General features: G+C 38.8%; 1 protein-coding gene across 6 annotated transcripts in view; it reads left to right on the top strand.

Annotated features, from left to right (window-relative positions):
• Positions 1-13,754, top strand: part of LOC144269914 (integrator complex subunit 6-like) — a 52,683-nt gene that overhangs the window by 28,267 nt on the left and 10,662 nt on the right. For 3 of the 6 annotated variants that reach the window (XM_077825971.1, XM_077825970.1, XM_077825969.1), the window contains exons 7-10: positions 2,189-2,352; positions 3,755-3,907; positions 6,122-6,254; positions 12,917-13,011. In XM_077825971.1, the coding sequence (XP_077682097.1) occupies positions 2,189-2,352; positions 3,755-3,907; positions 6,122-6,254; positions 12,917-13,011 (545 nt within the window). Of the gene's footprint in view, positions 1-2,188; positions 2,353-3,754; positions 3,908-6,121; positions 6,255-6,433; positions 6,515-12,916; positions 13,012-13,754 lie in introns of those variants that run through there. The other 3 variants (XM_077825973.1, XM_077825972.1, XM_077825975.1) reach the window with 3 other exon arrangements.

Raw genomic sequence — 13,754 nt, 5'->3', positions numbered from 1 at the left:
TGTTGCATATGTGAAAAATACACCTTTGTTTTACCCACTGTAGACAAGGCCTTTGAAAGCAACTGCAAAAGGTACCTGCTAGATTTACAGTTCTTGAAGAATACCACCATGGATCACCGTTAAGGATTCTTCAGTATGTTACAAGCAACAGAATTTAATCAGTCTTGGAGATACTGCCTATTTGAAATCTAGTCATTTGGGGGGTGTAGAGAGGGCTTTCAGGTACTGCACCTGCAAACTTCTGTGGCTTTACCATTCACATTTTTCCCCCCTTAATGGCTTCTCTCTCCCCACGTTCGGTACGGTGAACCTCAGAAACAGAGGAAACTAACTATATACATGTGCTGTCAAATCCACAAAATGAATAGGGAAAAAGAAAATGTAATTCTATTGATTTTTTGTTTAGGTGCTATAGTGGACTTTTAAAAAAAAAATACTTTAAATGCGGTTTTAAATGGATACACTGTAAAGGTGTCTGTTTTTTAACGTTTTTAGCATTGTGCTGCTTGAAACTGATCACACTGTAATGGATCGAAACTTTTCTTTCCTAACTGCAAGTGAAAATTTATGTGCCCGGACAGGAAGGGAGAGTGTGGGGGAAAAAATACATTTGTTGATCATGGGGCAATTTGTTCAGACTTGCAGAACTCGACATCTAAAATGGAGGAAAGAAACTGATCCCTTGGCATGTTTAGGAAGACTCTCTTTCCCTACAACTTACATGCACAGAAAATCATACACTTAAAAGTAAACTTGAAGACACATAGAGTATGCGAGTAGAACAAAAAAATCAAGAGTATCTGTTGCTTTTGGGGGGTCCTTTAGGCATTCTACTGTGATCATCTATCACCCTTACTTTCATTCTGAGCCACCTTTTCTTCCCCCCTGCCTTTCTTTCCTGTTTGCCTGCCTGCCTGTTTTTCCTCATAATGCCTTTTCATCTACTTGGGAGAATATTTTAGACTTGCCCCCGGCATCCTTTGCAGTCCAGGTTGGCACTAAGCAAAGTCCCTGACATCTGCTGATCTGGACACTGGAGTCACAAGGTTGCTCTTGTATGGGAAAGTAACTGGATGAACTTGATTTAGTGTTGTTTTTTTTTTCTCTTTTATCCGAAGCTATAAAACAGTAGAGTGTAAGTATCAACATAGCACAAAAGTGTCAAGAGAGCTCAGACTTGGTGTGCGTCAAGGAAGCAAATATGTTCAATCTAAACCAAGAGCAGCAGAAGTTTCTGGTATGGGGAAACGTAGCAGTGTTAGTGCTCTTCAAATTATTGTAGTGCACGCTACAAAAAATGGAGAAATGAATTGGTCTGTAACAGAAGGGCATGTTCTGTAATACCAGTCAACCATTCCTGAAACAAATCAAATCAAAAGCATATACCTGTGACAAATGCTGGAAACCAGGCTGGCAAGCTTAGCTATGCACCTGTACCTTGTCGAGCCATGTTCCAAACCCACATCTAGGTTTTGTGAAATCTGAACTTATTTTAACTGTTTCAGTTTTAATATAAAATGGGGGAACGTACGTGAGGTAATAGGACATAATGCGCTAACTGATATAAAACCCTTAAACTTGCATTTCTGTGGAGGAGGAGAAGAGTGAAATGACTTACTAATAAGGCATTAGGAACTTCAACAGACTGCTGAAAATTAAGACTGAATCCATTGCCATAGGATACATTTTACACCTCTAAAAATTTTGTCTTTCCCTGGAGAAGTTTTCCCATTTAATTTCAGCTAATACTAACATTATTCCCTGTATACTGTATCACCTCCAGTGAGACTATAAAATGTCAGTGACCTGTTTTTGTAGCCAGGGCAGTGTCAGAGATTCTAGACTTCTATACTGTACCATTTTTAAAGCAAGTACTTAATACTGAGTCTAAACCAACTTCATTTTGTGTAATACGCTGAGCAAGCAGTGCTGCACTTAGTTGAATTGCTGTGTAGCTGGAGCAGGACTGTAGAGTGTGGGCAAACATGCTCTTAAAGTGACTTTAAATTATGCCATTTTACATGCTGATGTAGATGTTCAGCCTTGATGTTAAGACACACATTGGCATCTTTGAAACAAATGAAATGGGACATTGGTTGTTTAATAAGAGAACTTCCTGGGAAACAAATGCATGCCATGTAGCTTTTTATTTTTCATTTTATTTTTTTTTGCTTTGTTTAAATTTTAGATGGACTTGTTGATTCACCCAGGCCCATCAATTCATTTGCTTCTCAACCGTGGCATAGTTGTCATAAACTCATTTATGTACGACCTAACCCTAAAACTGGTGTTCCTGTTGGGCATTGGCCAATTCCAGAGTCATTTTGGCCTGATCAGAATTCACCAACTCTGGTAAGTAAAACCAACTAAAGAAAAGGATTCCACATCTCCTGATCGGATAGAGAGCTCTTAAATGAACAGTAAATTACCCCAGGCTTGCTTATGGTCTGGCTTTCACTAAAAAAATGAATTGACTCTCCATGATGCTGATTGGTGAAGACAAGTCTAGAAATTGCATCCCACATCACTTCTGGATCCGGAAAGTTTATTGCAATAAATTTTCCATTCAGTAAACTAGTTCTTCTAATAGTTTTTAAATATTGCATCAATCAAGTTTTAATTCAATATCTTTGCATTTTGCGACTGTGGAAATGAAGTTTTTAAAATATTGAGTCAAAATTATACTTTGAACTAAATTATTTAAAGTGTTTTTTAAAAATGGGAGTAGAAAGTAGAGCCATGGAGTCTTAAACTATCTCAACAAAGGGGGTTAGAAGATGTAGTGCATTTTTGATGTTCCTTTTTGTGGAATCGCTCTTCCTGGTACATAGCAGGACTCCATGTATATGATTCTTCTCTTCCTAGCAGGGCAAATTGTGGCAGGGAAGGAAGCAAATAATTGCATCCTCTAGATAATCGTGGGAACATGCAGCATGTGCTTGCTCTTTTCTGAAACATTCAGTCATTTTGTTGGTTATTGGCTTGACCTAGCAGCCTTTTTTTCATAATCTATCCCTTCGAAGTGGGCACGTTATGTTTCTGCACTTGTGCGATTTGCTCAAGGTACTAGTTTTTCCTTGTGGGTGGGGGGGGGAATCAATCACTAGGGAACATTTTGAGCAATCGTATTAGCCAAGCGGATACGCTCTCAAACACGGATTTCTGTGAACAGCAGGCTGAGAGAAAGAGTTCAGGTTTTCTTTAAATCATGTATTTGTGCACTTTGTGGATTGACTGGGATTTAGGACTTGAAATATTTAAAAATTTTTAATATTAACTACATTTTCCCCCCCTTGTGGGTTAGGAGGGAATAGTGTGCCAATGTTGTTCAATAACTTGTGAATGATTTAGTTAATAGTCCATTATCTTGATTCATCTGGATCACATGGTAGGAATTTCACCTTCTGCTATTGTCAAAACTTGATGATTAACTTGGTTTTTTTAAGTGTTGAAGGCTAGTGAGGAATAAAGGGTGTGTAGGGAGGAGGTGCATTACTGCATGTCAGCTGTTTGTTTACTAAATGATTTTATTCATCTGTGTTTAGTAATACAGCTTGATTTGATTTATTAAAAAGAACGTATCAAAAGTGGAATACTTTAAAATAGTATCTTAGATTGGAGCTATATTAAATAAAAAAAAAAGAAGCAAATTTCTGGGTGGCAGTTACTAGCATTAAAGAATTAACCTGATTATCTTTAACATCAGGCAGTTGGTGGACTCTAAGTCATGAATCTTTTTTCTTCCTTCTCTTAGCCGCCACGCACAGCTCATCCTGTTGTGAGGTTCTCCTGTGTAGATTGTGAGCCAATGGTAATAGACAAGCTTCCTTTTGACAAATATGAACTTGAACCTTCGCCCTTAACGCAGTACATCTTGGAACGAAAGTCTCCCCATGCCTGCTGGCAGGTATTTGCCTTTATTTGATTATTATAAAGTCAATAGGAATCCCTAGGTAGTGCTACGTTAATCTGTGTAAACCTGCAAGAAGGCAAGAGGTATGTCTGTTACACTGTTCTGCTGAATTGAGTTGAGGAAATATGTAAAGATGCCAATTGCCTTTCAATTCTGACTAGATTTTTCAAGCCTTTGAAGAGGTGATGCCACTACAGGCTTCATCCATTCATTTAGTTTTGTTTTGAAGTCATAGCATTTCAGTGGCAAATGTGTCCCCCAGGTTCCACACTCAGATGAAATGCAACTTGTCCTTTGCGTGTTGGAAAAGAAAGAGATTATTGATTTCTATTAGAACTCTTAGATGTTATTTAAGTGACACAAATTCTAATGTACTGTGTGGTAAGTAGTGGTTTTAACTTCTCCCATCCAATTCATACCTCATGCTTAATGCACTGGATTGGTCCTGTGGAGGCTTTGTCACAGGCTTCTTCTGCGTGGCCTGTGGCGAGTCCCTTAGACCCAGTCTACATTTAGGGCTTGTCTACACTTACAGTGCTGCAAGTGGCGCAACTACATGGGTGACTGGAACGTCACTGGTCCCTGAGATGCCTGACACAGTTCAGGAAGGCAGCAAAGCCAGTCCCTGGTATAAAAAGTTGAGAGATACTGGTGTTCACCAGGTCTTAGAATTTAGGACGATATAGCTCTGGTGCACCTTGAGTATTGTAGCTATGCCGACTTCACCTTCAGTGTTTGATGCAGCTAGATCCATGGATGAATGCCTTTTGTTGACCTAGCTACTGTTGTGCAGGGAAAACCTGTGTGTCAGCGTGGGCGGCATCTATGCTACAGGGTTATTCTGGCATAGCTGCGGTGCTGTAGCTATGCCACTATAGTCCCTGTAGTGTAGACAAGTCCTTAATTTATGTGTGCTTTAGTTCCCTCTCTGTAAATGGGATTCTCCTCCCTCACAGGGATCTGTTGTGAAGATGAATTCATTTAATATACGTGAGGTACTGTGGTAATTTGGGACCATTTCATTACCTAGAAAGAATTTGGAAACCACATGGAAGTGCAGAGAGATGTTAAAATCTCTAACTTACAAATAAATGGTAAAAGTAATTTTGAAGTGTAATCAACAGTAAAATAAATCACAGTGTTGCTTAGAAAAAAACTGAGGGAATGCAGTCAATCCAGTGAATTCCAAATAATGGCTTTAAAGCATGCTTGGCTATCTCATCTGCCCCTCAGTCCCCCTGACAAATTTTGTGAATGAATCTCTCTAGTTTATTTAAACGGCTTTTCTTTTCCAAGTTGTGTGAAAGACCCACTCAGACGAGGGAAAATGACTAATTACAGTAGGAACTATTTGACAAACTATACTCAAGTGCTGTCGAATGCACAAAAGTTAAAAAACCTGGAAAAATAGTGGATTTTTTTTTTTTCATTTACAACAACCTTAAGTGTTTCTTGTAACATCAGTAGACAAATCTGCAGAAAAAAGTGATTTTTGTTGACTGTGTCCCTGTAAGTGTAAATAGTACATTCTAAATGGGATTTTCTTGTACTTCTGTATATTGCCACTAATAGAGAGTGTCTGTTTCTCAAACTTAGTACTCCAGGTCATGGTTACAACCTCTAGAATATTGGCATCCTCCAAATTTAAGAGAAGTTCGTATCTTAATAATCAGTCTTCCGAGGATTAATGCTCTGATTAACTCTCATGTTTACAAATTGGCAATATCTCCTTAGTTTGAGAGTTTGTGTCAATGTATTGAAGAATGAAAAATCAGGCTTTTTATCAATTGTGCATGTGTTTTAGGGAGATAACTTTATAAATCAAATTATTAGAAAAACCTACCTGCAACAGAGATCAGGTATAGCCTGTTAAATGGTGTCAAGCAATGGAGCGTCCATTACTTCCCTTGAGTAATTAAATATAGTGTCGACAAATCACTAGAAAATATGCTCTGGAGAGCAATCCCACCCTGCTGGGATAGACTAAATGACTAAGTATCTTTGCACCTCTAATGTATGTAATTTACAAGTCTAAGTGCATGTCCAGTTGTATGTACACAGGTAAAATCAAACTCGGCAATTTTCTAGCGTTTTCCCCTTCTCCCCTTTAAAAAGAGTCAAAAATCAGATTGCACTTATTCTGATAAATGTGCAACTTCTTAGAATGTTTTGTTTTAAATATAACAGTGTTCTTATGTTCTTTATCAGGTATTTGTGAGTAACAGTGGAAAATACAGTGAACTTGGCCATCCATTTGGGTATTTAAAAGCAAGCACTACTTTAACCTGTGTAAACCTCTTTGTGATGCCTTACAACTATCCTGCTTTACTTCCTCTGCTAGGTAGGTAATACAGTACATCGGACAGTTTAACAGCATAAAAATAAGGTTGGCTAATGTGCTGCCTAAAATTTATTGGTTAAAATAATGGAGATCAGAGAGTATAGAATGTTGCAAACTCTTAAATATAATTTGGGAGGAGAGGATTTTCATACCCCCTCTCCCTTTTTTTTTCTCTCCAGCAGAGGAGGAGAGCTACCTGCTTCCAGTGCATGTTTGATGCTGTTCACCTCCTAGACACGTAGCCTCTTCCTTAACCTGGAGTAAGCTTCAACCTCCATTCTTTTCCCTCATGTAGGCTGTGGTATCTCCATTTTTTTGCAGTTGCTCTTGTGGCATCCTACTTTTGGCTGGAAGGTCAGATGCAGGACTTTTTAGGGGTGTTAGTGAGAGAGAAGTCAACTACTGCAATTTAGAGTAGCAACCATCAAGCAGGTCTAGAGCAACGAAGCAGCCAGCATTTCCCCTCGAGGACGAAATGTTTCATTTTCATGATGAGCTTGCTTTCCACAGGCGAGATGATACGAGAGAAGTGGTGCATGAATAGGTCCTGTAATAGCTATAGTGTAAAGACTTTGGTTCCCATGGCAAAATGCTAATGGCAGAGGGAATTGCTTCCCAGGTGCTATTGTTTCTTTCATTTATAGAGCCAGTGTGTTTTAAAAATTATACAAAATAACAGTGAAGATTTAGGATAAGAAATATTGAACTTTAAAACATTATTTCTCGTATTATATGGAACAGTCACATACATTATTCTGGCAAGAAAAAGGTGCAAGAATGTTTGTTTGTTTATATTCCTAATACACCTTATCACCTCATCATAATCCACCAGCAAATCAGCACTTCTCTTAGTTGAAAACATTAACTCATGGCTTGTATGTCAGCCTGATATTGATTCCAACACCTAGGACTTGCAGTTCAGTCTAAAAACGCTCGCTTTCTGAGAGCTGGTTGCTACCAAATCAGATGAACTGCCACTTCTATTGCAGATCTGCTAGTCCAGCTGAGGCCATCAGTGGATACAAATAAACTTGGTGTAGTCATTTTGATCTGCCACTTCTTCCCCCACCCTATTTTGAGAGGTGAAAAGTCTTCCCATTATGTGTGGAAAACAGGAATGTGCGAGAGGCGCCTCTGCAACATGTGCAGTGCTCTTCTGCTGCTCACTACCTCAAGCACGTGGTGTACCTTATCTGTAAAATTTAAACTGCATGGTGCTGTTTAAATGACAGGGTGGGGCTTTTCAAATGCATGAGTCGTAAACAGGATGTTTACCACGGAGGTACAGTGATGGCATATCCAGTGTATGTATCTTGAGCTGTTTTGAACACTTCCATCCATGGAATGGGAGACTTGGTGAAATTAGGTTCCGTGACCATTCTGCATGAACCTAAAACGAAGCCTTTTTTGCTGAATTTATATCCTCAGATCAATGGGAGAAATTGCCAAATACTTACCAACTGACAGTACACTCGTAAATCTTTCCAAAGACACTTGTAAAGATACTTGACATCTTTGATATGTGGGGTTTTTGTATTTAAAAAAACAGAAAGAAGACTGGTTTGATTGCATAAACCAGTCTTTCCTTTTTCTGATCAGCAGGGTTTTGATGTTCTACAGGGGAGAAGGAAGAGTAACTTGCTCTAGTCACCCACGACTTCTCTTGTTGCTCTAAGAGCTATTTTAATGTTTCCTGTGTCCACCATTCTGTTGGAAGAGCTCTGCATCTGGGGAATGAGACAAACATTGATGCTCAGGGTGGAATGCAGATAAATTTGCCCCCTCCCCTTTTTTCCACGATTGCGGGGAGGGGAGGAAATTGTACCGTACAAGAAGATAACCACCCTATCTAATTTATTGGCCCCCTGGTCTGTCAAGAAGTTTTCAAGAACTTGTGTGTTTTAAGTGTTGTTAGTTGCTTACAAGACTATTCTTTCTTGCATTCGTTTATTCCCACTGTTCCATTGGTGGGTAAGGGAAGGTTTTAATTTGACATCCTGGAACACAGCAGACAGGCCTGAAAATGAGGCAGAGCAAGTATGGCATGAGGAAGCCTGTGAATACCAGTGTTAAGAACGCTAAAGAAAATGGAAGATTTTGCCAAGTTGGTGAAGTGAATTGCTGGGACCAATGACTAGAAGATGTAAAATCGTACCACAGTTAGAGACTTGACAGCTTATCTTTTTTTGCTTCTCAGGAGCCAAAATGTGGATTCTATATCTGGTCCCCAGCTTAAAGAGTGTGCATGCTTCAGTTGCACCTGATGATAGGCAATATATAGGGGCTTATTCGTGGCAAGGGATGTTTGTCTCAATTTTAAGACATGGACTCAGGAATCTGAAGCTTTGCAGGGAACCAGTGGGTGCAACTGAAAGGTGTGGCCATTTATTGGAGAGTGGAGCCAAACAGTCCAGTGTGATGGTCTGATCTGGGCAAGTTAATAGTATTGGTGTCTGGCTGACAGAACTCTGGTCTGTGGTTCAGAAAAGGAAACCCTGGCTTTTACAAAGCCAAAGAGTGACCATGTGGGATGTACTAGTGCATCTGGCACATGCATACTCTATCTCCTCCTTGTACTGAATGCCAGAGAATCATAATGTTCTAACTTGGCAGGCTGTCCAATCTGAACCCCAGAAGAACACCAGAATAGCAAGCACAATCCTCGTCTGTTGCTTCTCTAAGTTTCACCTGACAATAAAATAAAAAAATCTGCCTCTGAAGGTATTTCTGCTCCTGAATAGGTCTCTGGTGTACCATGATATTACATGTATTGGGCCCGGGGATGGAATTGTCATGTTTTCTGATACATCAGAACTTTAATCCTATGACTGACCTATGCTTAGCAACTGTTTCTCTTGGTAATTTCTTACACCAGTTTCCAGATGTCTTCTCCTAACAAAGAAACACCATCTCTTAAATGGAATCATTAACGCCATTGCACTTACAGATCTCGTCCCATGTCTGCAGAAGAGCAGGCTAATTGAAAAGCCAAAGCCATAAAGCATAAATGAAGCCAGGGATTTAAAATTGGAACACAGCAAAGATCAAGGATATTGATGAAATCTAGGGTGCTATCTTGGCTGAGCAATTTAAACAACTCTTTCCTGACTGATCCTAGTCACTGAGGCACTAATGTGGAGGGCTAGCTTTGATGAGAGAACAGGGTCATGGATATTCTTCTGAAGAGTCATTGGAGGTAATGGGGAAATAGCAGATAATAAGAAAATTTGCCAGAAGGAAATCAATTCAACCCCCACATTTGTGCTTACACGCACTCGAAACTGAGTGGTTTAGAAAATGTAGGTTTTCTGTGGAGAGCCTGTGACTTGGACCAGCTCAGATGATGCTCCCACAGACTTTTTGAGAAATTTCAAGAGGTGATTTTATATTTGAAAATCCAAAACTTGCCCTTTTCTCCCCCTGCAAGCTAAATGAACTGTTCTTGCATAGTATCACAGTCAGATACTGCTTTTACACTAATGGGAATAGGGAGCACCTCTATGATGGATTATTCCATACTTATATAACAGTGCCCTTGACTGGACTGTCTGTGGGGATGAGCATGCCATGATCTTTGGATGTAAAATCATGAGCCTCTACTGCATAAACTAAAGGACTATGTCCATTAGCTCGAAGGCAGTAAAAGGCGCATAAATGTCTATACATAGATTAGTTGCTAGAGGGGAACAAAGTCACGCTTTCACAGGTGTAATTGAACAGAACGTAACAGACTAATAATGGATGCAGTGTTTTTCCTTTTTACATTAATTAATCTGTTAAAACATTTTTATATTAACTTCAGATTATGCAAACTTGTTATCGGAACAAACTTGCTGTCACACAGGCTGCCCAGATAATTGGGATCCTACTGTATAATTAAAACTGTGTTGACTTTTTTTGCCACGTTCTTGAGTTAAAAGTAAACCAGCTTCCTGATCTGTTACTAACACAGAATTTTAAAATTTTCTAATTTGCTATTCACCATTTGCTGGGTTGGGTGTTTTGTTTTTTAAACCTTGTCTAAAGCTGGTAAAGAAAACAGACTGGTCAGTTTCATCTATGTTTGCAGTCAGTCCCTAGTTACACTTGGGTCTCTCGAATTATTATAGTATTAGCTTGCAAACATGTGAACCCATCCTAAGGTTCTAAGCCCCTCTTGTAAAATATTCAGTGCCCTCAGATCCCACTGACTCAGAAAACAGAGGGTATTCAGCATTCTGCAGGTTCTGGCCCACTGTCTGCAGGAGAATAGCTGAAGACAAATGTGACATATCTTTAAAACAAATATGATGAATAGGGTTGGCTTAAAATCTTTTTGTTGATAATAAATCTTAAATTGTGACCCTTAAGTGCTTGACAGTATCCTTTTATGAAAGGAATGGTATAACTAAATTGATGTGAAGTTTCTTTACATAGAGGCTGGCATACTGCCCTGACCGAGCACCATGGCAGAGTACATTTCAGAGGCTTAAAAGCTGTAACTACTGGCTTGAAATATGAGCATGTAGAAATTCAGATAATTTCACACCAGCAAAATTGTCATGAATTTTTAGCAGCCCAGAGCTTACTTCTCCCCTTATCGCAATTATGAACAAACTAATTATATTGGAACTCTTCTTGCCTTAAATTGGTCTAAGATAAAGGCCAAAACAATTAATTTAACCCAGATGTTGGAACTTTCTCTTGTAACTGATTTACCCTGCCCTGTCCTTCCTTGAAATCTAAGGGGAAGGGAGGGATAGAGACCAACTCTTATGTCCTGCCTGAAACTTGTAGCCATTTTCTTTCTCATTTGGAGGGTAGGAATTGTTACACTGGCTGTCCACTCTGCACTGTTGTTGGCAACCCTGTCTGCGAGGCCCTGAGTGTAAACAGAATGAAGGTTCTGCAGCCACTCTTAAATGTCTGTGTCAAAGCTCTGTTTACATTTCACACAATCTTGTTGAAACAGCATTTTGCAACTCTGGTATCCAAACATCGAAATTCTCAGATTGCAAACATGCGCTAGTATGGGTACCCATAACTAGCTGAGCCAATGCATATTGTAAATATTAATCATACTATTTATGAACGGTTACACCATTAAGCTACATGTACTTTATATTCTAAAATAGACTCCTTTATAGAAAGGAACTAAACCAGTAATAAAATATATCATTGGCTTATTGTGGCCGATGTTTCACACTACAACTTTGATGTCACAACACTGAATGCTTTTTCAGTTTTTTTGTCTCTTCATTAATTTAGCTGTGTGTGTGCATATGCAATAAAATATATAGTGACATCTGTACTGCAGACAGCAACTCCTGAAAGAATCTCTTGTTTTCATAACTTGCATACCACCAGGACATTGAGTTCATATAAAAGAACGGTATGGTTAAGTTTATTTGAAACATCAGAATATCACTATGAAATAATTAAGTACATATAAACATTAACAGGCTTCTTTACAATATAACAAAAAAGGATTGTTTTGTATTTGTAATAAATCACAGATATCCAAGCATAAGAAGTTCTCACAGATCTAATTAGATAATACTGCCAATTATTAAATGTGTTCAGATTAAAAGGGAGCTTTAACGCCTCGGAAACACTCACCCCATTTGCTTCAGGCCAGAAAATAGAGTAACTAAAGCAGCTGTAGTGGGGTATTTTTTTGTTTGATACAGAATTCATTTAGATTGGAAAATACCTGTAGTTAAGATGGGCTTGAGTGTGAGAAGATAGAAAATGTTGAAACATCTGTTCCATTTATGTAGAGCACTGAGCAAGTAAAATCTGCCTCTTCAGATAGATCTTCCTGAAAGTTCAGCAAGGAGAAAACGCTTTCCCTGCCATGTCTTTTCTTCTTACAACCTTCTCCTGTACATGTCCCTGTAGCCCTGCCCAACCTCCTACTGGATGTCCGTTCCCCATCTCCTCCAAACTCTCTAGCTTCCTTTCTGCCAGTGTTCTGCAGCCCTGCTGAGCAGAGATTATGAAATCACAAATTGATAAAGTGGAAGGTCAGGAAATGATAATGCAGTATATGGACTAATCCAGAACAACACAAGAATTTTGAACTCTACATACCCTTCAATAGCAAATGTTTGGAGATAGTGATTACAAATTATAACCTGTCCAGCAGTACAGCAAATAAATATGTCGTAGGGCTTGCTCCTGCTCTGATATGTAGCCACAATTCCATATCTTTCAGTTTATCACAAGTCAAGATTGAACTTTTAGTATAGATCAGATGCATGAAAGCTTCTTGAAATATGAGAAACAGCCATGGTTAATGTGGATTGGTTTGATCTGTTATGGGGAATCCTTACTTTTATTGAGGAATTCTGATAAAGAGCCTGAGGAAGATAAAACTGCTGTGATGCATATATTTTCTCCCTTCCTCCAGTTGATAGTTGTGTGCAGTATTTAAACAGTCCTGTTTAGTTTGCTTGTGAGATCATATCCACTGTAAGGTTGCTGTAATAATACCAGGCATGGTTTCCGGTGTCAAAACTGTAGCTAGTATGGGGGATGCAAACCCTTTGAATCTAAGATTAAGGGCAATTGTTGTGGGGAAGCCCCCTGGAAAACTCCCCCAGGAAAACTGACTTATTGCAGTGTTGTTCAAAAAGTTAGTGTTGGGGCTGTGTAATCAAATCTTGTTTTCTCTGTTACAGATGACTTGTTTAAGGTTCACAAACTTAAGCCAAATCTGAAGTGGCGACAGGCTTTTGACAGCTATTTAAAAACAATGCCTCCTTACTACTTATTGGTATGTATTTTTTCATATTTCATTTGTAGAAGTATTGGTGGCTGGTAACTGGACTCTTTGTCCCATTTTTCCTAAATTTTGAGCACTAACTATGAACCTTTAGTTAGTAAACCTTTTGTGTTTGCTTTGTGTGTGTGTCAAGGATAGTATTTTTTTTTTTTTTTTTTTTAAATTCCCAAACTTGTTCTGTGCTACTAGCAACAGTAAACATTTTAAGATTAATTTTAAATTTCTATTGCAAAATTGTGCCAATCTGAAAATGTACTTTAGATTAAATTGCTTTGTTAAAAGTGAATATTAGACTACCTTTGTAGTTAAAGAGTGTGCAGATTACTGTTTACAGTTATTAATGTGTGTGAATTCCTAGTCCTCAAGAAAGTGATACCAACAGAACTGGCCCGACCAGACAGATGAGGGTGTAGACAACATAAGCTTTTGTACGTAGCTTGGGCAATGCACCTCTGTGTGGACTTGCATCATCCCGGCTATTCTAGTACTGAGCCTTTGAGTGAAAAGTGCCCGTGGTGCCATATTGCATGGTATGCTGGTAATGTGGCATAAAGCCCACTGGAAGCTAGCTAGACCACCCAACTCATCACACATGTTACTTGAATAGACTTGAATTCTAGTTTCGAAAAGCAAAAAGCTAGAGCACTAAACCAAGTGCCCTAGTTCCCTATACTTTATTTTTTAAAACTTTTTTTTTTTAAGATTTATTCTCTTAATGTTGTGTATTTTGTTTT

The sequence above is a fragment of the Eretmochelys imbricata genome, chromosome 9 (assembly GCF_965152235.1).
Source record: "Eretmochelys imbricata isolate rEreImb1 chromosome 9, rEreImb1.hap1, whole genome shotgun sequence".
NCBI classification, from domain to species: Eukaryota; Metazoa; Chordata; order Testudines; family Cheloniidae; genus Eretmochelys; species Eretmochelys imbricata.
This window is presented reverse-complemented; position numbering and strand designations above follow the sequence as displayed.